General features: G+C 23.7%; 1 protein-coding gene across 1 annotated transcript in view; it reads left to right on the plus strand.

Moving 5' to 3' along the window:
• Positions 1–1,992: 1,992 nt before the first annotated feature.
• Positions 1,993–22,495, plus strand: part of LOC111678722 (neurogenic locus protein delta) — a 29,712-nt gene continuing 9,209 nt past the window's right edge. Inside the window, exons 1-4 of the mRNA XM_023440139.2 lie at positions 1,993–2,354; positions 13,144–13,455; positions 17,631–17,697; positions 21,396–21,644. Of these exons, the coding sequence (XP_023295907.1) occupies positions 2,295–2,354; positions 13,144–13,455; positions 17,631–17,697; positions 21,396–21,644 (688 nt within the window). The 5' untranslated portion in view covers positions 1,993–2,294. The remainder of the gene's footprint in view (positions 2,355–13,143; positions 13,456–17,630; positions 17,698–21,395; positions 21,645–22,495) is intronic.

Here is a 22,495-nt window from a genome sequence, read left to right on the forward strand (position 1 = left end):
CTTTAACATTATTTCAAAATGTTGATAAAGTTAAAAGATTCTTAGTTGAGACTCGAATTCAAAGCTTAGCTTAAACTTTAAGAAGAGTATATTTTAGTCTCCGTCTAAAACATTTGAATGGATCTATGCTTTGAGTCTCTAGACAATTTTAATATATTAATTACATGGTGTTTTTGTCTTGAAGGGAATAATTCAAAACATTTCTAAATGCAATAATTTGCAGAAACGAATTATAACTTTGTTGGTTCCTTAAAAATCGGCCTATTTTCAGACTATTTAAAAATACATTTTCAAAAACTTTATTGTAAAACATTTTGTTTTATTAAAATCATGTTTAATGTAAATTTAAATATCTCAAAATTTAGCCGTTGTTTGTTTTTGGAGAACCTTTCTCAACATAGATTTTATGTTTTGAAGAAATTTTCTAAAAGAATTTTGTTGTTCTTGAAGATAATTTGTTCATAGTATTGGAGTGAGTGTTTTTTATGAATATCATTTTAAAGAAAAACCTCCCTCACTTAGATTTTACAACTCCTACAAAAATAGTTTCCACTTTGTTGAAAATAGTGCCTTAAACTAATCCTTGAGTAAGTTTTCCTATTTAGAAGTTAGGGGAAATTTTGAATTTTCACTCATTTATTTGAGGAAAAAGCCGAAAAAGACATTACTATTTGGGATATAGAGGAAAACAACAAACAAACAGGAATTACACTAACAATTGCTAACAAACAGCCGGCTTAAGTAACAACAACAACAGCAACGAACACACTCAATTAACATCCACAACATTTAATTAAAAAGCAACAACACACAATTCATTTTATATTTATTCAATGAAAGAAAAGAAAAAATGAATAAAATCCACAAAGCTAAACAAAAACAAAGAGAGCATGAGAGAGAGAGAAAGAAAAGCAATGATGAGAGAATTTAAAAGAGAGTAACTAAAAATATACTCATTTGAAAGAGCATAAAAGAAAACATCTGCTTTTTTGTTACAGCAAACAAAAGCAAAAGTGTAAACAGTATAGCTATAGTGTTAGAGAATATACTCTTTCTCTTTTTGTGCGAATAACAAAAGCAAAGTGCATTAAAATTTGAGCGTAATGAAGAGGATTGTTGGTGTTGTTGTTGTTATTGTTTGTTAATAGTTTATGAATGAGCGCATCTTTACGAATGCATTTACATTACACAGTGTTTAAGGGAAATAAACATGTTTTAACATTTTATTGTGGCCGAGCAGCGTCAACAGAACTTAACAAAGCGGCAGTTTTAAATTGTAGCTTGTGTGGTAAACGTCGTCGGGTCGTGGAACCACCAAAATAATTATAACTTGAAAAGAAAAAATCTAAACATTTTATTTTAGTTAATAAAATAAAGTTGTAATTTAAATTTTCTTAAGAAAATATAAAAAGCAAATTTAACACAAGTGCTGGTTTTAAAAATTTTTAAAAAAATATTTAAAGTTATAAAAAAAGAACTTTTTTTGTTATAAATAAAAAAAAAACTGAAAAAATAATTAAAACAAATGCATTCCCTTGATCAATAAATAGTATTGAAGTTTTATTTAAACAAAAATTTTTTTTAACAAAATGCTAAATAAAAAATAAACTTTTTTTAAAAATAAAAAAACGTGCTTTTTGCCAAAAAAAAAAAGAAAATCTAAAGAAGAAATATTTAAGAGAGCAAAAAGTAAAAGTAAAAAATTTGACAATTGTAATTTTGCAATACCGTTACTTAAACGTCAAAAAAAGTAAAAGAAAAATAAAAAAGCAATAGTTGTGAAAAGAAAAAAAGTCTAAAGAAAAGCAATTACAAAATGTCAAAAAACATGTGCTGCTGCTTAATAAATTTTACTTAAATAAATAACGTTACTTTAACAATAAAAACAACAACAAAAATGTTTAAACAATAACAACAATAAAATAAATAATTCTCTTATATAAATAATTAAAAAATAATTAATATTTATTATAATTATTATAGAGGAAACATAAACATACAACAACAAATAAGTTATTGTTTATAACAAAAAACTGTTTTTTTTTTACTACTTTTTTTGTTAACAAAAAAGTAGCTTTTTTTAAAAAAACTCGGCGTGTTGTATAAAAATAAACTTTTCGTCTTAATTCCTGTCAGCTGAGTTTGCAGTTATTGTTTGGAAAAACACGGATTACTAAAGTTTTTCCCATCTCTGAAGTCGTCAGCCAAGTGTCATTCATCAGATTCCCAAAAGTTCCCTCTTAACTTCCTAACCCCCCTAAAAACAAAAAAAAAAACTCTCTAAATTAATCAAAATGCATTGGATTAAATTATTATTAAGCGCTTTTGTTGCTTTAACTCTAATTATTCAGGAGGTAAGTTTTCAAAACTTTTTTTGTTCACAATTTTCTTAAAATTCTTTTTTGTTAACATTTGTTTGTGTAAAAGATCAGGTTTCTAGTTTTAATTTATAGCTTAAATTTTCAAGATCTGTTCACATTTTCAAGGGCTCTTTTCCATCAAAATCCACCACCATTGAACCTGGTTTCACTTCATTTAGTTTTGAAAACAGGGTGGTTTTTTCTATAACAAGATTTGTTAGTTAAAATAATAACATGTGTTTAGATTTCAAAATCCTCTCAAAAATAAAACAACAACCTGTAATTAACCAAAAAACAAAAGTTACAAATTTGAAAATTTGTTGTTCCAAAATTTTAGAAATTTAACAAATTTGTAAAACCTGTCTTCATGCTTTAATAATTTTACAAAATTTAACCTTTAAAAAAGTACTAAATAATGAAAATAATTTAAAAAATAGTACAAAATAGTTGAAATGGAAAAATTCAAATTAAAAAAAAAAATCAGAAATTTGTCATTTTAAAGAAAAACTCTCAAAATTCTTAAATATTTAAGAATTTTGAATGTACATAGTAGAAAAAAGTACTTTTCATTACATTGAAATGTTTGGCTCAAATTTATGAATTTTTGTTAATTTTCCAAAAAGTACCTACATAACTTCAAAAAATACTTTTCATTACATTGACATTTTTTGCTTAAATTTATGTATTTTTGTTAATTTTACCAAAAGTACTTGTCTTTATTTAAAAAGTATTTAATATTATATTAAATTTTGAAATTCATAAATTTGAATTTTTAGATAATTTTCATAAAAAGTACATTTTTTGGTACTTTTTCTATGTTGCCACAAATCTTTGCGAATTTCTTAATTTATCACTTTTTAACAAATATTTCTTTGATTTATAAATTTTTCAAAAAGTACTTTTTTTATTTTGCCACAAAATCTATGAAATTTTCTTTAAATAGGGTAAATGTACCAGTAGTCGGCAGTTTAACGTTTTGCTCTTTTTCAAACTATTCCCCTAAAGAGTCGGAAAATGTTATTAAGATGATTTTTAGTTATTATAATTATGTGTTTAGTTAAGTTTTAGATCCACTTAACATTTTTGAAAAACAAATAACTATTTTTTAGTAATTTGCAAATTTTGTTAGAAACACCAAATTTTCCAGTAGTCGGCACCAGTGTTCCTAAGTACGGCAAAAAATGTCCCTATAGTCGGCAGTAGATTTTTTGTTTGGAAAAAAGGCATAATTATATAGAAAAAAGTGTTAAATAACAATTTTCAAAGAAAATGGTTAATTAAATTTTTTTCCATAGAAATATCTGTAATAATATCGTTTTTTCTGTAGAAAAATATGTTATAAACATAAATATAATTGTAATAATTATACATAATAAAATTTTTTTCTATAGAAATTGAGATATACAAGCAATTTCTTTACAAAATTATAATTTTTGTTAGAGAAAAAAGTAATTTTTTATAGGGAGAAGTCTTATATGTACTGCTTTTTAAAGAAAATTTTGTATAAAAATATGCAATTTCTATAGGAAAAAAATTAAACATAAGTTTCGTAGAGGATATTATAATAAGAAAACTTTTCTAAAGAAAAATTGTCATAATAGAAATTTAATATAGAAAAAAACTGTTATACTCATAATGATTTTTGTAGAAAAACAGTTGAGTAGCAATCTTTGTTAGAAAAATTTTACTATGCAAAAGTTTTAATTGAAAAAAACTGTTATACACATATTTTTTGTATAGAAAATTATATTCTGTAGAGAAAATGTTAATCTTCTATAGAAAAAGCTATTATTGAAGTAATTTTCTATATAAAGTATTGTGTATAAGGAGACAAATACACACAATTTTTAATAGAAAAACTGTTATACATATAATTTTTTTGTATCAACAATTGTTATACCTAAATTTTTCTATAGAAAAAATTGTATACACATAATTCCCTATAGAAACAAATTTTGTACAATCAATCTTCTATAGAGGAAATTGTAGTACACATAAATTTTTATAGAAAAAAGTGTCATACATAAATTTTCTTTACAAGAATAACTCGTATACATATAATTTTTGAAGAGAAAATTGTTATATACAAATTTTTCATAATAATATACCCAATTTTTTATAGAGAAATTAGAAATTTTAAAGTGCCGACTATAGAATACGTTTGTTCGAACTTAATAACCAGCAGTCGGCACCTCGATGCCGACAATAGAAAATCATAGAAAATTTTGTCCCTAATGGCGGCAGGGATTAAAATTACAAAAAAATATATTTTTAAATAACTTTTTCACTTTAAAATGAATATTTCAACTGTTTTCTTTTATTAAAACCAATTTTTGTCAAATAAATCATTTAATTTAATATTAATATTTACTTGTTTAAGGTGGCACTAAAACTAATATTTCTTTAAGAAAACTGACTATACTGAAAAAGCTGAAAAGGTGTCACTAAATAATGTCAAATAGAAACGAAATTATTCATCCTACTCAAATTTACTCATTTCATGGAGCAAAAACACCATATTTTCTATCGAATATAGAAGGAACCTTTATAAATTTGTACTGTTTCTCGTATTTATTTACAATTTTATTTAAAAAATGCCGACTACTGGGTCATGCCGACATTAGGTGCATTTACCCTATCTATAATTTTGAAAAAGTACTCCCCAAATCATTTTTTTTTACTTTTTGAAAAAGTAATATTCCTTATTTTTTTTTAATTTTGTAAAATTTGTTTTTGAATTTTTGAATTTTTTCTTAATTTCTTTATTTAAACATAAATTTCATAATTTTTGAGAAACAGTACTTTTTTACTTAATGTTGTTTTTGTTTTTAATCTTTGTATTTAAACATAAATTTTCTAATTTTTTATAACAACAGTATGTTTTTACTTCATTTTTTCTTTTTTTGTTAACTAAATTTGTCAGTAATTTACTTAATTTTTCATGAATTTTAAAATTTTTTTAAAAAGTACTTTTTTGCTACTTTTTACTTTTCCTATAGTTTTTTAAAATTTTTATAAACATTTTTCAAATTTTGTTAGTTTTTACTATAAATTTCCTAATGTATTTCAAAAAGTACTTTTCTACTACTTTTTTAGTTTTTCCCCAAATTTTTGTAAAATTTTATAAAAATCTTGTAATTTTTAAACTTTCATTGAATTTCAAAAACAAAACTTGTTAAATCTTTCACATTTGTACTATTTTTGAAAAATTCCCTAATTTTTTAAAAAGTACTTTTTTGCCATTTTTTTATTTTTCTGTAATTTTGTTAGATTTTCTTCAATCTTTTACATTTTTCTTAATTTTCTTAGTTTTTAACATTATTTTTTAAAAAAGGTACTTATTTTTTACTACTATTTTAGTTTTGTCCAAATTTTTTGTAAATTTCTATTAAAATTTTTACATTTTGTATAAAATGTTTAAAAATTTTTAAGAATGTTTCAAATTTCTTTTAATTTTCCTAATTTTTGAAAAAAGTACTTTTTTTTACTACTTTTTTGGTTTTTCAAAAATTTTTGTAGAATTCCTCTTAAAATAGTTATATTTTGTATAAAATATTTGAAATTTTTAAGAATCTTTCATATTTGTTTTAATTTTGTTATTATTTTTTTAAATCCCCTAATTTTCAAAAAGTACTTTTTTGTTAAATTTTTCAAAAAATACTTTTTTGTTATTTTTTCTATTTGTCAAAAATTCAAGTTACTTTTTTAATAAATATTTTCTTTAACTTTGTTTAGTTGTTTTTTCTTAAATTTTATTTAAAATCCAGCAAAAAAAAATCAATAATTTGTTAAAGAAAAAACTTGTGTATAAAACATCTGCTTTCCTTAATTTCTTTTAGTAACAGTTTAGTTTGGTTTCTTTTCTCTTTTTTAAGCTGTAGTTGTTGTTGTTGTTTTTTTTTTTCTACTTTTTCAAGCTTTGCGTAGGTCATCGTCTTAATCATGTTTAAATAACAAAAAAACTTAAAAAAAAACATAAGGCTCCTTTATAAAAATTTGCATGTGTGTTTTTTATTTCTTAACTCCCAAACAACAAGCTAAGAAATGGAGCCTGTTAATAACAACAACAAAAAAAGAGTTTAACCTTAAAAAAATGCTAATAATAACAAGCAGAAGTAGTAGTAGGTACTTGTCAGTTTTCAGTTTTTTTTTCTTGCAAAATGCATGTTGCAATGTGTCGCTTTAACTTCACACAGGCTGGTGCTGCTTTAGCACAAGGAGGACTTGGCTGTGGCTGACTGTCTGCTTAATTGTGCTATGAGTTAGTTTTTTTTTTTTTTTTGTAGCAGCATTCAGCCTAAAAATTATCTCCTGCGGTCTTATATCACAAAATTTTTCTTACAAAACAGGCAGCTGGAATTTTAAATATAAAAATACATTTTTTTTCATTTGCTGGCAAAAAATAACTTAAAACAGATGTTTTTTTTATAATTTACATAAACATGTAAAGCTTTTTTTTAATATATTTCTTAAAAAAAAACAGTCATAATTTTAATTAAAACTAACATTTCTAGCATTTATTACACATATTAATGATCATTTGTTAAGAATGTCTAAAAGACAACAAGAGGGAGGGGGGAGTTTAATTAACTCTTTTTTTTTTCTTCTTACTTTACTCGATTTTTAATTATTCCCTTATTTATGTTTTACATACATTTTTGGCTTAATTTCACATAACTGTTGATTTAATCATAATTTTTTTGCTGCTTCAGCTGCTGCTGCTGTTGTTGCTGTTGCTGCTGTTAATGTTTTATTGTTATAAATTATTAATGCAAGTTTTAGCTCTTCTCATTTAGTTTTTCCTCTTAATTTTTTTTTCTTTAATAATTACAAAAAATTCATTTAAACATAACTAGTTTACTTCATTGTTTTTGCTTTTACTATTTTATTTACTACTTATTTTTTTACCTTTTGGTAGGTTTAGAAAAACTAAGGTATTTATTCAACCTGTCACAGGTTTTTTTTTCACAAATTCAGTTACTTTTTTTTTTACTTTACTACACACATCGCTTAAGAACTGGTAACGTTAAGCTTGAGTGATTTGCACTGTTTTTTTTGTTGTTGTAGTTGTTGTTTCTGTATCATCTATACCTTTTTTTGCTGTTTTCTTTTATTATTTATTGTTTTTTGTAATAGAAATTGTTATAAATATCTGCCTGCAAAACAAAAAAACTGAAAAAACGTAAACATTAAACTTTGTTGTTTATTACATGTATGTTGTGTTGTTGTTCTTATATATTTTTTGTTTTGTTTATAATTCTGATGTGTCATTTGCCACAAAAAAAATATATTAATTACAAAACATGTTTCTGTGCAGAAAACTGGGAAAAAAACAGCAAACAAAAGTAATAAATTAAAAGAAATTTTATGTTCTTTAGTCTTAAAAACTTCAGAGAGTTTTAACAAAAAGTACTTTTTTTACTACTATTTTATTTTTCTAAAAAATCCATATATTTTAGTTTATTTCTTGACTTTTAAACTAATTTTAATTAAATTTTATGTTTTTGCAAAAAGTACTTTTTCTACTACTATTTTATTTTTCTAAAAAATCCATATACCTATATTAGTTTATTTCTTAGTTTCCAAGCAAATTTTATTTAAATTTTATGTTTTTGCCAAAAAAGTACTTTTTCTAGTACTATTTTATTTTTTTAAAAAATCCATATATTTTAGTTAAATTCTTATTATCTAAACAAATTTTACTTGAATTTCATGTTTTTGCCAAAAAGTACTTTTTCTACTACTGTTTTTATTTAGGTTAAAACTTAAAAATGTTGTTAAATTTTCTTGTTTTCTTAAAATCTGATGATTTTTTCTTATTTTTCTTTAAATTTTTTACCCTTTTTTAAAAAAAGTACTTTTTTTACTACTTTTTTATTTTTTGTAAAAATTTCTAAATTTTAATAAATATCTTTATATTTTAGTTATTTTTATCAAAATCTTAAAATTTTTAACTTGTTCCTTTCCTTTAATTTTCTTTGTTTTAAGAAAAAGTACTTTTTTAGTACCTTTTTTTCAAATTCCCAAATTCTAGTAAAAATCTTTTTTTCTTGTGTTAATTCCTTCCTAGTTTTTAACTAAATCTTAAAATTTTTACTTAGCTTTTTTCAAAAAGTACTATTTTTTACCACTTTTTATAGAAATTTATGCAAACATATGCAAATTTTTTAAAATATCCTTAATTTTTACTAATTTTTAACAAAATCTTATGATATTTGTCTATTTTTCTCTAAATACCTACCTTTTCAAAAAGCAAATTTGATTAAAAAAATTTTTTATTAAGCCTAGAATAGACTAAATTGTTTTCTTTCTCCAAAATTTTACTTTTTTGCTTGTTTTTAGGTTCTTTAATTTTCCATATTTGGTGGCTGCTTATTAATTATCAAACTTTTTTTATATCAAACTCATTAACATTTATTTGTTTACTTCCGTTTTGTTTCTTCCTCTTTTATATTTGAAATATCAATTTTTATAAAAACAATAACAAATTTCATAAAATTTATTAAAATTTTTTAGCAAAAAAAAAACTTTTAACAATAATTGTCTTAAATAATGTTTTAATAAAACTTTATCCACAATTCATTAAAGAAAAATGCACACACACACACACTTCAATACAGCTGTTTGTTTTTCTTTTTTAGTGTTGTTTTTGTATAACTGCTTAATTTTAGCTTTAGGGCTTTACAAAAAACACCGTTTCGTTGTTGTTGTTATTATAGTTTTGTTGATTTTTCATGATCATTTAATAATAAAGAAAAACTCTAGAAGAGAGCTTAATAAAACCAAATTAAAAGAGTGAAACACAGAGAGAGAGAGAGAGCATGAATGTTGTTTTGCTAAGAGAGCGGCATTTTTTTAGTATTTGCTCAAAACTTGTTTTTCTTTTTATGTTGTTTTTTCTTCTTCTTTTTCTTCTATGTTCATTATTAGTTTTCATTGCTGATGTTGATTGTTGTTCGTTTGCTGTGTGAGCTTGTGAAGAATATCATCAGCACACCATCAGTGGAGAGTAGTATTTTATTTTATTTTTATATTTTAACCAGTAAACTATATGGACGACATATTCCTCGTGTACAAAACAACAGCAACAATAATACCATCACTTTATTTTACTGTAAAAGAAGTTATAGAAAATGTTGTTGAATGTTGTTAATAAAAAAGCATAATATATATAATATATATATATATATATAATATATATATATATAATATTATATATATATATATATATATATATATATATATATATTATATATATTATATATATATATATAATAATGATCATTTACCTCATGATTATCATAAACATTATCTTCATTATACATACCTACATACACATTGTAAATTAAACTCTTCTCTTTTTTTTTTGCTGAATTTTTTTCCTCTTCTACTTCTACTTTATACTCTACTAACTCAAGCTTTAAGAAAATGTAAAAATAAAATGAAAAAAAAACTAATATTTAGTTGGCTTGACTGACTGACTGGCCGCCTGTGCTAAACCAAATCAACATCATTAATATCATTATCATCATAATCATCATTGTTGTTTGTTTAATAATGATCATAGTCATCGTATAACGTCAGTGTATATGTATGTTGACCGGCAAATCGTATGCCGTGGGAAACAATTCGGTTTTACTTGAAACATTTTTTTATTTAGCTGTTTGTTGTTGTAGTTATAGTTGCTGCTATTGCTGTGTGTTCATAGTTGTTGTTGTTGCTTTTAAGCTTTGTTGTGCTTAAGCTAAAAGCAGCAATATGCTGTTTGTATAGATATTTTTCTTTCTGTTTTATTTTTTATATTTTTTTCTTCTTGTTTTTTTTTTTTTTTTTTTTTTTTGTTCAATACATTGTGAGTATGTTTGTGTAGTTGTTGTTGTTGCTTTGGCTGTCTATATAGTTTTAAGTTTTATTTAACGTACATATTTTGTTTTGGTTTTTTTACAGATTATTTTTTTGTAAATTTTTTTCTCCGTTTTTAGCCTTAAATCGAGGAGTTTTACACACATATTTTGTGTATTTCTGTTAAGTTGTATATTTAAACGTGTTTGTTGTTGCTTTTAAGCTATGTTCTTATATATTTTAAGGTTGTTGTATTTATGTTGGTGTTGTTGTTGGTGTGTTTTTTTTTAGAAAAAAAGGGAGTTTTAGCTTCTTTTTGCTATGGTTTTTAAAGGCATTTTAGCTATGATCTTTTTTTTTTTTTTGTTAAATATAAAGGTTTCTTTTGCTGCAGTTGTTGTTGTTGCTTTAATAAACTTTTTTTTAATTTGTTATGATTTTTTTCTTTTTATATTTATTGTACCACCAACACCGCCTGTTTAAAACTTGTTTAATGAATCATCATCTGGCTTTAAGTTTAATATTTTTTTTTCTTTTCTATCTTTTGTTGTTTAATACAACAAATAGCTGTTGTTAAGCCTTTTTTGATATGGTGTAAAAAGTCTTTTGTTTAAATTTATTTTCTTAGCGCCAGCTTAATTTAAAGCTTCATGTTTTTAACAAAATTTTACTTTTTTGTAAAATTTGAAAATTTGTTTAATTTTCTTGAATTTTTTCCAATTTTCTTTAAGATTTTTTTTAATTTTAGGGATTTTTTAGTTTATTTTTAGTGGTTTTCAAAAAAGTACTTTTTTTTGCTTTTTTCCTAAAAAAAGCTTAAATTTGTTTATTTATCATACGTTTTAAAGTTTTTTTTTTGTTTTTTTTTACAATTTTGCAAAATTTTACAATATTTTAAAAAAGTACTTTTTTAGGTACTTTTTTTCTTAACTTAGAATTTTCAATTTCAATGTCATTTCAACAGTTTTTTATGATTTTCTATATAATATTGTTAAATAACAACATTTTGAAAAAAGTACTTTTTTTTTGGTACTTTTTAGTTTTTCTCTTATTTTAGTCAAATTTAAGCAGTTTTCTTGCAACTTTATAATAAATTCATTAAATTTAACAATTTTTTGTTAAATTTTCAAAAGTTTTTCATGAGTTTCTTCCAAGATTTTGTATTTTTTTTAATTTTTCAAAAAAGTACTTTTTGGTTTTTTCTCTTATTTTAATGAAATTTAAATAGTTTTCTTAGAATTCTTAAAAAAATAATATTTTTTTTTTAATATTTTATAAAATTTTCAAGATTTTTTGTAAAAATTTTTCAAAAAATTTTGAAAAAACTACTTTTTTGGGTACTTTTTCTCTTAAATCAAAATTTTCCATTTTCGAAACATTTCAAAAGTTTTTCATGATTTTCTATATAATTTTGTGATTTTTTTTTTTTTGACTTTTTCAAAAAAAGTACTTTTTTCAATATTTTACAAAAAGTACTTTTTTGGTACTATTAAGTTTTTTCTGTTGTTTTAAACAAATTTCAACAGTTTTCTTGAAATTTTTGTTAAAATTAAAGAATTTTTATAAAAAAATTTCTTACATCTTGTTAAATTTTAAAATTTCTCTTCTTCAAAGTAAATAATTTCCTGTTTTTTGTTTTTTTTTTGTTTAAAATTATAAAATTAAGTAATTAAGCTGTTAAATGTTAGTTTTAAATTTTCTTTAACAATTAAATTGTCATAATTTTTTTATTTCCTATAAGTGAGTGTGTGTATGCGTGTTTTTTAACAGTTATAAATCTTGTTGAACGTGTGTTATTGTTGTTTCTTTAATGTTATCCACTAGAGTATTTCAACTACATTTTTGTTGTTACCACAATTTTGGTCTAAACACTTGTTCATGATGAAATAGAGCTTACCATTTTAGGTTTGAACTTAATTAACCATTTAAATACTTACAAACGTTTTTACACAGATTTTGTTTGTTGTTGTTGTTGCTGTTATAAAAGTGTCATAATTACTAAATATGTACCTACTTGTTGAAGTTTAAGGTCTTTTGTTTTGTTGTTACAAATAAATTATGAAATTTAAATTTTTTTAAATTATTTAAACAAGTTGTTTTTTATTTGTTTTGTTTTGTCTTTATTAAGACTTAAACTCATAATTTAATAATTTTTATCTTTTTTTGTTAAAATTCAAAATTAAGAATCTTCTGTTTTTTTTTTTTTTTGTATATTGATCACAAAGCTATAAACATTTAATTAACATATTTTGTGGATTTTTTGATTATTGCTAATTTATTTAAACATTTTATGGTTTTGTTTATAAAACTGTCATTTGTTTTTGTATTTATTAATTTTTAACAAGCCTGATGATTTAATAAAAATGTAAAACATTTTGCATTTAAATTTTGTATTCTTTTGAAGAAGTTAAAGATTCTTTTTTTACAAAACTTTTTAAGGAATTTTTTTTTAACAATTTTATTGGAAAAATTTTAAATCTCGTATTTTTTTTGCTGCTGTTGTTGTTACTGCTGTGTTGTGTCTGTGGTATTTGCAAGAGTTTTTTTGTTGTTTCGTGTTGCGGGTTTGTTGGTGGCTGTTTGGCTGCTTGTTTCTTGCTTAGAGTTGCAGTTTTGCAGCAACAAAATTGTTTTTTTTATTTTGTTTAAATACCATTTTGAAAGATTTATCGTCTTGTTGCAGAAGCTGGAATGTTTTAACGTTGTTGGTATTTTTTGGAGTTTTGCTGTTGTTGTTCTTGCTTTCTATCCAAAACAAGACACACCACACCAGACACACTTGAAAGCCAACAGATAAAAGACCCCTAAAAACAACAAACCAACATCCCAGTTAAGACTTAAGCAAAAAATTTAAAAGAATTTTTTTTAAACAATTTTTTTTTTAACAAATTTAAAAAAAAAAAAAAATATTTAATAAAATTTTTTTCTTTCAATTTTACAGGTCAACACATCCGGTTTATTTGAATTACGTTTAAAATATTTCAAAAACGATTACGGTCGCGATAGTGAGGGTCACTGTTGTAGTGGCCAAACGGATACGGCGACGGGCAGATGTATTGGTGGTTGTAAAACACGGTTTCGGGTCTGTTTAAAACATTATCAAGCGAAAATCGATACAACATCACAGTGCACGTATGGTGATGTTGTAACACCCATATTGGGTGAAAATTCCGTTAATCTAACCGATACACAAACTTTACAAAATAAAGATTTTTCCAATCCCATACAATTTGCCTTCAATTTTGCATGGCCGGTAAGTATTTTAAAAAAAGAAATCTAACCTAAATTTTATTTTATATATACAACACTATATCTCTCTCTTTGTGTGTCTTTCTTATAAGATTTAATATATTTTTAGAAATAATTTCACAAAAAAAAAAAACAATTTCAAAATCTAAATTTAAGTTCCCTTTAGTTTGAGTTAGTTTATGCCCCTTTTTTCAAAAAATTTTAAAGCAAAATTATTTTAATATTTGCTTGATATTTTATGATTTTATCTTTTATTGATAAAAATAACTTAAAACAATTTGTTTACTTTTAAACGTGTGTGGTGTTGTCCTTGTATCTTTTTTTCTTATTATGTTCATATAACACATTATGTACATATAAGAAAAAAGCATATGCTTTGTTAAAAGAAATCCTCTATAATATTTGCACCAGCATATACATAGTTTTGAGTGTTAAGCCGGGGGGAAATATGACTTGAAAAACAAACAGGGTTGAAATTTACTTGAATTTCATTTTTTTTCGAAACATCTGTCAGCTATTAAGCATAAACTGAAGTTCTTCTCTTATACATATATATATAAAACAAATTTAGAGTTTTAAAACGGAAAATGTTTGCTGCTGACAATGATGACGAGTTTTACGGCGACGTATTTTTATATGTTGTATGGTGGTTATATTAGCGCGTGCGCGCATTTATAATATAAATATTTAAACTGACACATAACAACAACTTTCAACCCCCTTTTTAGGTGGCAAAAAAATACGTTACTTTTTTCTTTTTTTTTTGTATAACAATTACAAAAAAATACTTTGTTTTATATAAAATTTTATAAAAATTATTAATTTTTGTTAAAATTTGTTAAAATTTCAACTTTTTCTTAAATTTCCCTTAAGGGAAATTTTTATTTTTATTACAAAACTTAAAATGTTTACATATTATTTAGTCTCTAGTTTAGTAAAAAGAAATTTTGTAATAAAAAAAAAATTTCCCTAAAAATTTCCCAAAAGGGAAATTTTTCAAAAATTTAGCACAAATCATTAAATTTGTTGTATATTAACTAAAATGAAAAGAATTTTTAATTTTCTAACTCAAACAAAAATTTCCCTAGAACAAAAACCTTTTTTTTCCAAAACAAAAATTCTTTAAATATAATTAAATTTTTTTTTAATTTTTTTTAATTTAATTATAAAATTGCTTAATTTAGTTTAACGCTTGCAATATTTTAAGTTATTTTTTTAAATTAAACAAAATTTTGAAAGGTTTTTTGTTAAAAAAAAACTTATTGAAGCTTAAACAAAAAAGCAAAATTTAATTAAATTTTTTTATTAAATAAAAATGAATATTTTATAATTTTGTTTATTTGAAAAAAAAAAAAAAAAAAAATTGACAGGAAATAACTTAGACTAGCTAACTAAAACAACTTATGCTTATTTGCTTAACAAATTACATTTGAAATGAAAAGTTTTTTTTAGAAAAAAAAACCAAGATCGCGTGTTTCAAGATGCTATATCAATGCGTCAACATCTTTACAACTAAAAATGAAAAAAAAAAAAAAAACAGCAGGAGCTTTAAATTATCAATGACACTAAAAATGCTGCCAGAAAAAATAAAAAAACATACCAGACACCACAAAACAACCCAGTCCCTTATATTATTTAGGCAAAAAAAAGAAAACCTATAATGGCTGCCAACATGCCGAGACCAAGAGACAGTCATTTCATACGTTCCAAAAATAACTTGAAGAGAAAATCATCTTGCCCCAACCATGTAAATTTTACTTTTTTTTTAAATACACCACACTTTAGATTAAAGTTCAAAAAACATACAAAAAAACTCCTTCTGTTTTTCTGCTTAACAGGCAACCAGCTATTCATTCACTTACTCACTCTTTACATTCCCTTAAAATAATTTTACAACAATTTTAAAAGTCTTATTTTATTTTAAAAATAGAACTGTTCAAACTGACAATTATAAATTTTAAGATTTGTATTCTATAAAGAAAAACAAAATTCAAGAAAAATTCTTTCATTTTAAAATTAACTTATTTCACATTAATAAACACGTGCTTAGTTACCAAACCAAACTACTTTTTCAAATAATCAAGCGCATGTGCAACAAGCTTTAAAAAGTACCCTCCAGTTTAGAGGCTTAAAAAAACCCCTTAAGGGTTTTTTTCTTTTCTTTCTTTTTTTTTAAATATGATTATGATGACAATACAATTATTTTAAAATGACTTGGCATTTGCTCATTCTAAAGTAATCATAATTATATTTTAGAATATATATATGATCTTACCAACCACCACCAACATATTTAACATATCTAGTCAGACAGACGGACAGACAAAAATACGTTATGAAACAAAACTCATTAGTTAAGTTAAGCTTGAGTGAATTTTATAATCTTTAAAGTGTGTGTATGTGTGCAACGGTTAAAAAGTTAATGGCTACCGTAGCATTAATAAGATCCTCCACTATCTTTATATTACATATGTATGTATTTCTCTTTAATTTTCCTAGATCCCCAGCAAGCTGTTGTTTGCAACTAGTTTTAAAAATTTTGCCGTTTAAAAGAACTATTTTATGTTTATTTTTTTCTTTCTATAGACTTGACTTTTAAAAACAATTTGCACTCAAGCGTTAATGTTAAATAAAATAAGTTATGCTTGGCTTTTCTTTAAGAACAACAAATTAAGAGCAGCACTAGCTGCTTTTGCTGCAACACGTGCTGTTACAAAATAATTTATAAATTGTTTTACTTGAAAATTAAAAAAAAGGGGAATGAGTTTGTTGTCTTAAACAACTGAAGCATAACCTAAGGAAATTGTTTATAATTCTTAATAATTTTAGGTGACAAAAAATTTAAATTTTGTTAAAAGGAATTTTTATTTATAATTTTCTTTTTTTGGGAAATTTTTGAAATTAAAGCAAAAATCTTGAAATTTTTTTTTAATTTTTTAGAAATTTCCTTAAAAAAACTGTTTTTGTTCTAGGGAAATTTTTCTATGTGTTGGCAATTACAAACTATAAACATTTTTAAGAGTTTTATAATGATTTCTTTAAGATTTCAAGGTTTTTAGAAAATTTCCCTTTTGGGAAATTTTTAGGGAAATTTTTATTTTTTACAAATTTAAATAGAATTTTCAACAGGATTTAAAATTTAATAAAAATTTTAAATTTTTTACAAAAAAATCTTAATAAATTTCAGTCGTAAGCTAGAAAAAATTAAATTTAAATAAAAATTTTTTAAAAACCTGTTTTTATTAAAAGGAAATATTTTGTATAAATTTCTAAATTATATTAAACATTTATATAAAATCTTTAAGTTTATAGCCTCAAATTTTTAATGGTATTTTTAATTTTACCTTAACCCACACTTTGTCATTTAACTAAATGAAAAACTTTCGTTTTTCATTTACGTAGTAAATTTGTCATTATTGTTTTCAATATAATCTTTAAACATACTTTTCATACTATTTTTTTTTTCTATTCAATATTTTTTTGTTAAATACTTTATCTAACTCTTGCTATAAGACAAACGACACCTCTGCATTTTATTGCTATTTTTTTTTGTTTCTTTCATCTTTTCTTTATTATGCTTAAGTATTTGTAACTGTCTTGCCTGTTACAAGTCTGGTTTTTATGGTGTCATCTTTATACACACACTCACACACACACATATATATATATACATGTGTTTAAGTTTAGTAAATTTACCATACATACTACATAGTTGTAAGCAAGTGTGAATTGAGGGCGCTGCTTGTAAATGTAGTAGAGAGTTAGTTTGCTTTTATGCAGTTGTAGTGTCTGTCTGTCCGTCTGTCTGGTGTTATATAGAGATTGTGTGTGTGTTTAGTATTTCATTTGCATATGAAATGCAATAAAATTGAAAACAAACTTTAATAGTATGAAAATAATCATGATGTTTTTTGTTGGCTTTAGCAAAAAGCATACGTTTTTTGATACTACTGGTTAGTGTTTTTGTGTTTTTGTTAGTGGATTAGCGCCGTTACTACACCCCACCTCTTGTTTATATATCTTTTATTTAATAGATAGTAGGCGTTTGCTGTTGTGTTGAATGTGTTGTAATATTGAAATTTTATTTAAGTCTTTTTTTTGTCTTTTTGTTAAGGCGTTAATATAAATTTTACATAAATTATTTTTTTATTAATAAATTTTCTTTTCTTTTTTCAACAGGGTACTTTTACTTTAATCGTGGAGGCTTTACATGATACCAACAATGATTCAAATGCTCGTTCTAGCAGTAAGTATAATATCCTTTTAAACAATATCCTGCTTCCTGTCAGAATTTCTTAAATTCCTTTTAAAATGTTGTAATTTAATATTTCTGTTTTTTTTTTTTTGTATGTTGACACTTGTTTTTTTTTTTTTTTTTTTTTAAATTATCTCTGTTATAAAACCCTTTTCTTTACAAAATAAAAAAACTAAACTGTTTGTTTATAGAAATTTCCGGCCTTTTGTAAGGTTTTAAATATCTGTTTATTTTCAAGGGATAAACCTTTTTTAAAAATTCAAAATATTTAATGAAAAGTTTTTGTTTTAGGTAAATTTTTGGTTTTAAAGAACATTTTCATAATTTTCTTTATTAATTTAAACAAATAAAACATTTTTGTTGCTTTTTAGAAAATTTCCCTTTTTCTTGGGAATTTTTTTTCTTTAAGGGAAATTTTAGTTTTTTTTTTTTAATAAAATTAAGTGCCCTGTTTTTCTTGTTCTTTTTGAGTTGTTGTTTTAAAGAATTTTAATTTAAAATCTCCTCCCTTTTTTTAAGTTAAACCACACTCTGCTGGTATCCTGCTGGTTTTTTAACTTAAATCTTTTTATTTTGTAGTTGTTTTTTTTTTTCATTTTTCTCTTTTACATCCTTGTTTTAAACAGATTTTTATCTAAAAAAAATGCAACACAAACGTGTTGCCGTTTGGTTTTATTAGTTTGTTACTTTGATGTAATTTAAAATAAAAAAAGAAGGAACAAACTTTTAATCTCTTTTGGTCTGTTATACGTGTTGTCAAGGATTAATTTCATTTATTTTATAAATGTTTTTCATGTTTAGATCTCCCGCATATACAAACAAACAAACAACAACAACAAAAATCAAGATTTTTGTTAGCACTCTCTTTAAATAGCAACCAACCACAAGAGTGTTTAACACATACAGGTTTGTTGCTTAAGTCTTTCGTTTTTGTTTTTTTTTTGGGTTTTTAATGTTGTTTCGGTTTATTTGTAAAGCTGCCTTGCAAGTTTACGCCTGTCGAACTCTGTTTGTCTGCAACAAGTTTGTTGTAAGTGTGTGTGTGTGTGTTTTTAGAGATTTAGTTTTGGGAAAAAAATCGTTAAACCTTTAAATATCCTGTGAGTTTAAAAGATGAAGATTTTGTTTTTTCTTCTTCACATAACCATTATAACAATTAATCTTTGCCAATGCCAATGTTGTTAACAAAAACCCGCACTGTATGCAGGTATGTTTTTAAGTTGTTGGCCAACAAAGATGTCTTGTATTAGGTCGTGTTTTTTGTTTTTTTAAAGCTTATCTTTTAATTTAAATTTAAAAGTGTTTGTATTAGTTTAAGGATAGGTTTAACATTCCTTTTAATATTAAGCTAATTTTATTTTAGTTAAATTTTTGTTGTTAAATTTGTTTTTTTCTAGCCACAGGTTTGTTTTATCGCTTTAAGTGTCTACTTGTCATTTTAAACCACATTTTAGTTTTTCTAACACTCATTTTTCCTAGTTTTATAAAAGTGCGTTGAAATTGCATTAGGATAGAAAAAAAAAAAAAAACAACCAGCATGTGTGTTAATTTTTGCACTCAAGCGTTAAGACGTTAAAATTGTTTTAAAAGATAATGTAAAAAATTTTTTTCTTTAATATCTAAGTCTAAGTCTATGAAAATGTTTAGATAGACACAAAAAAAATAGCTTACATATTTTAGTTTTTCTTTTTATTTTTTCTAATAACCTGTCATACCTCTATATTACCACCAATACAATTGAATTTGGCACACACACACACTAACTATTTGGCTTAGCACCCAATTTTTTTTTAAGCTGCAAATGCCACGCAAAAATATTTTTCTTTTTCTGCTACACAGTGTCACTTTAAGTCTGTAGTCTTAAGAATTGTTGTTGTTGTTATTTAGTTCTTTAACAGGTGGATTATCTAGAAGTTTGTTAATTTCAAAAAAAAAAAAAAAAAATTAATTTATCTTTTTTCAAAATTTTGAAAAAAAACTAAACAAATTTTTTGGTTTTAAACAAAAAAATTGATATTTTCTTTATTAAATAAAAGGAATTCGTTTTTTTAACATTTTTAAAACTATTTTCTAGACTTTCTAAGCTTTTTTTAAAAAATTTCCCTTTTGGGAAATTTTTAGGGAAATTTTTTTCTAAAGCATTTTTTGGTTTTTAAGCTATAAAGCTTTCATAAAAAACCTAAATTTTATAATTTAAAACAATTTCAAAAATTTCCCTTAAGGAAAATTAAAAATTAAAAAAAAAATTCAAAATAAATTTTCTTAAAATAAAAATTTTTAATTTATATTTTACTTAATTTTTTTTTAAAATTTTTCTTAATTTCTTGAAATTTTTCTTAATTTTTTAAAATTTTTTTTTACCTAAATTTTCTTTAAATATCAAATTTTTCTTGAAAAAAATTTTTTATTGCTTCTTTAACATTGCGGGAGATTTATGTTATTTTTTTCATATTTTTTCTACACTTTTGCTTAAAGACCCAGACCAGACCTTACGTTTTTTTTTATATTTTCTTAAAAATTATTATTACTATTTGTTGTTGTTGTTTTAGCATGTTTTTTTCTTAATTTCAACTGTTTTTATTTCATTTTGTATGCGCTTATGCTTCTTGCTGTTTAAAACACATTCATATATACCACATGCAACAACCATTCAACCAGTCATGCACCTGCAATTTACTTTATAGACCATGGCAAGCAAAAAGCCAACTTGCCTCTACTGCCACTTTCAGCATTAAACCTAAAAAACAACAAGAACAACAGCACCAGCAACAAAACAGCAACATCATTGAAACAACAACACAAATATGCTTATACAGAATTTGAACTCGTTCTACTCTCTACCTCTTGGTCTCTCTCCCATCTCTCTGTCTGTAGTTCTCTTTTTATTTTACTTTAAGCTTAACTTAAACATAAATGAGGGAATCAACAACAACAACAACAGCAACAACATTAAAAACAAACCAACACAACACCTGAATAATATTGAATATTGTTGAATTGCTGCAAGTATGTTATGAACAATTTTGTTGTTGCTGCTGTTGTTGTTTTGTTTAAAATGTTGTCGATCGTTTGTTTAACAAAAAAACAAAAAAAATATTGTTTATATATTTAAACATTTTCTTCTTTATTGTTGTTGCAAATTGCAAGCCATACAAAATCGTTTTTTTTTTCGTTTTTGTTTTTTTTTTTCTATTTCTTAGTTTTTCTGTTATTTTCCATTATTAATGTTTTTTGTTGTTGTTTTGTCTTTAATTCTTCAGAAAACTCGTGTGCTCAGAGTGTGTTTAAAGTACGTTCAAAGAAATTATTGTTGTTGGTTTTTTTAAACAAATTAATTTAATTAATAAAAATTACTTTTTCAAAACTTAAAATTAAACATTTAAAAAGAAACTCGGTTTTAAAAGATTTTTATCTAAATTCTTTTCCCCAAAAAAAACGGCTTAGCTGCAGTTTAATGTTTTTTATTTTTTAAAGATCAGCCTCCTTTTTTTCTTCTTCTACTTTTTCGGTTGCAGGCCTTTTTGTTTTCTTTCTTCATTCCCACTAATGTTTCATAATTAATCTTTTTTTTAAATAATAACCTGCTTTATTTTATACCTTTAAGTATTTTATCACTAAAGCCTGGGAATTTTTCCATTTAAAACTAATGTGTTTTTGTTTTCTTTTCTTTCTTATTTTTTTTATTGTAGATTTGTTGATACAACGTTTATCGGTGCAACAAGTTTTGGAAGTATCACCCGAATGGAAAACAAATAAATCTGAATCACAATACACTTGGTTGGAATATGATTTTCGTGTTACTTGTGATCCTCATTATTATGGTGCGGGTTGTGCTAATCTCTGTCGGCCACGTGATGATCAATTTGGTCATTATACTTGTTCGGAAACGGGAGAGATTATTTGCTTGTCCGGTTGGCAAGGAGATTATTGTGATAAACGTAAGTAGTTTTTTTTTAATATTTTTACAAATTTCTTTAAAAAAAAGTAGCAAAAAAGTACTTTTTTGGTTTTTAGTTAAAAATTTAAATTTTTTTATTGTTTTTGTTATTTTTCTAAGATTTTAATAGTTTAAAATGAAAATTTTCATGTTTTAGTCATGTTTTTGAATAAAAGTACCAAAAAAGTACTTTTTTAAATTTTGTCTAAATTTCCAAAAATTAGTCTTTTATTTAAAATTTTCGTTTTGCTCTTTAATTTTTCACTATTTTAAGTTAATTTTTAACATTTTTTGGCTTATTTTTTAAAAGTACCAAAAAAGTACTTTTTTAAAAAATCTTGACTTTTTTGTAATTTTTTCTTTAAAACAGTTTTTTGTTGTATTTTTTTAATATTTTCAATTCAATTCCTAATAATATTAAACAATTTTTTATAGTGTTAAGCAATTTTTGCAAAAAGTACTAAAAAGGACTTTTTTATTTTGCTTAAATTTTACTAGTTTTTTTTGGGAGGTTTTAGTTTTTTTCTTTTTTCAAAAACTAACTAAGGCAGCTGTATTTTTTTAATAGGTTTTTTTAATTTATTTGCATGTGTGTTTGTGTGTGAGTTAAACAAAACCTGTTTTTTTCTTAATTTTTTACTATCTAAAGAGGTGTGTAATCAACATCCGTCATTCAGTTAAAGATAATTTTCATTATTTATCCCTTAAACTTATATACACACACACACACACACTCAACAACAACAAATACCCCAAAATATCAACCAACAAAAAAGTATAAAAATTAACCAAAAAATCCTCATCCTCTTTGTCAAAAAAAGGGTCTACTACTACTAAAACTACTGCTGCTGT

Source organism: Lucilia cuprina, chromosome 4 (assembly GCF_022045245.1).
Source record: "Lucilia cuprina isolate Lc7/37 chromosome 4, ASM2204524v1, whole genome shotgun sequence".
In the NCBI taxonomy this organism is placed as follows: domain Eukaryota; kingdom Metazoa; phylum Arthropoda; class Insecta; order Diptera; family Calliphoridae; genus Lucilia; species Lucilia cuprina.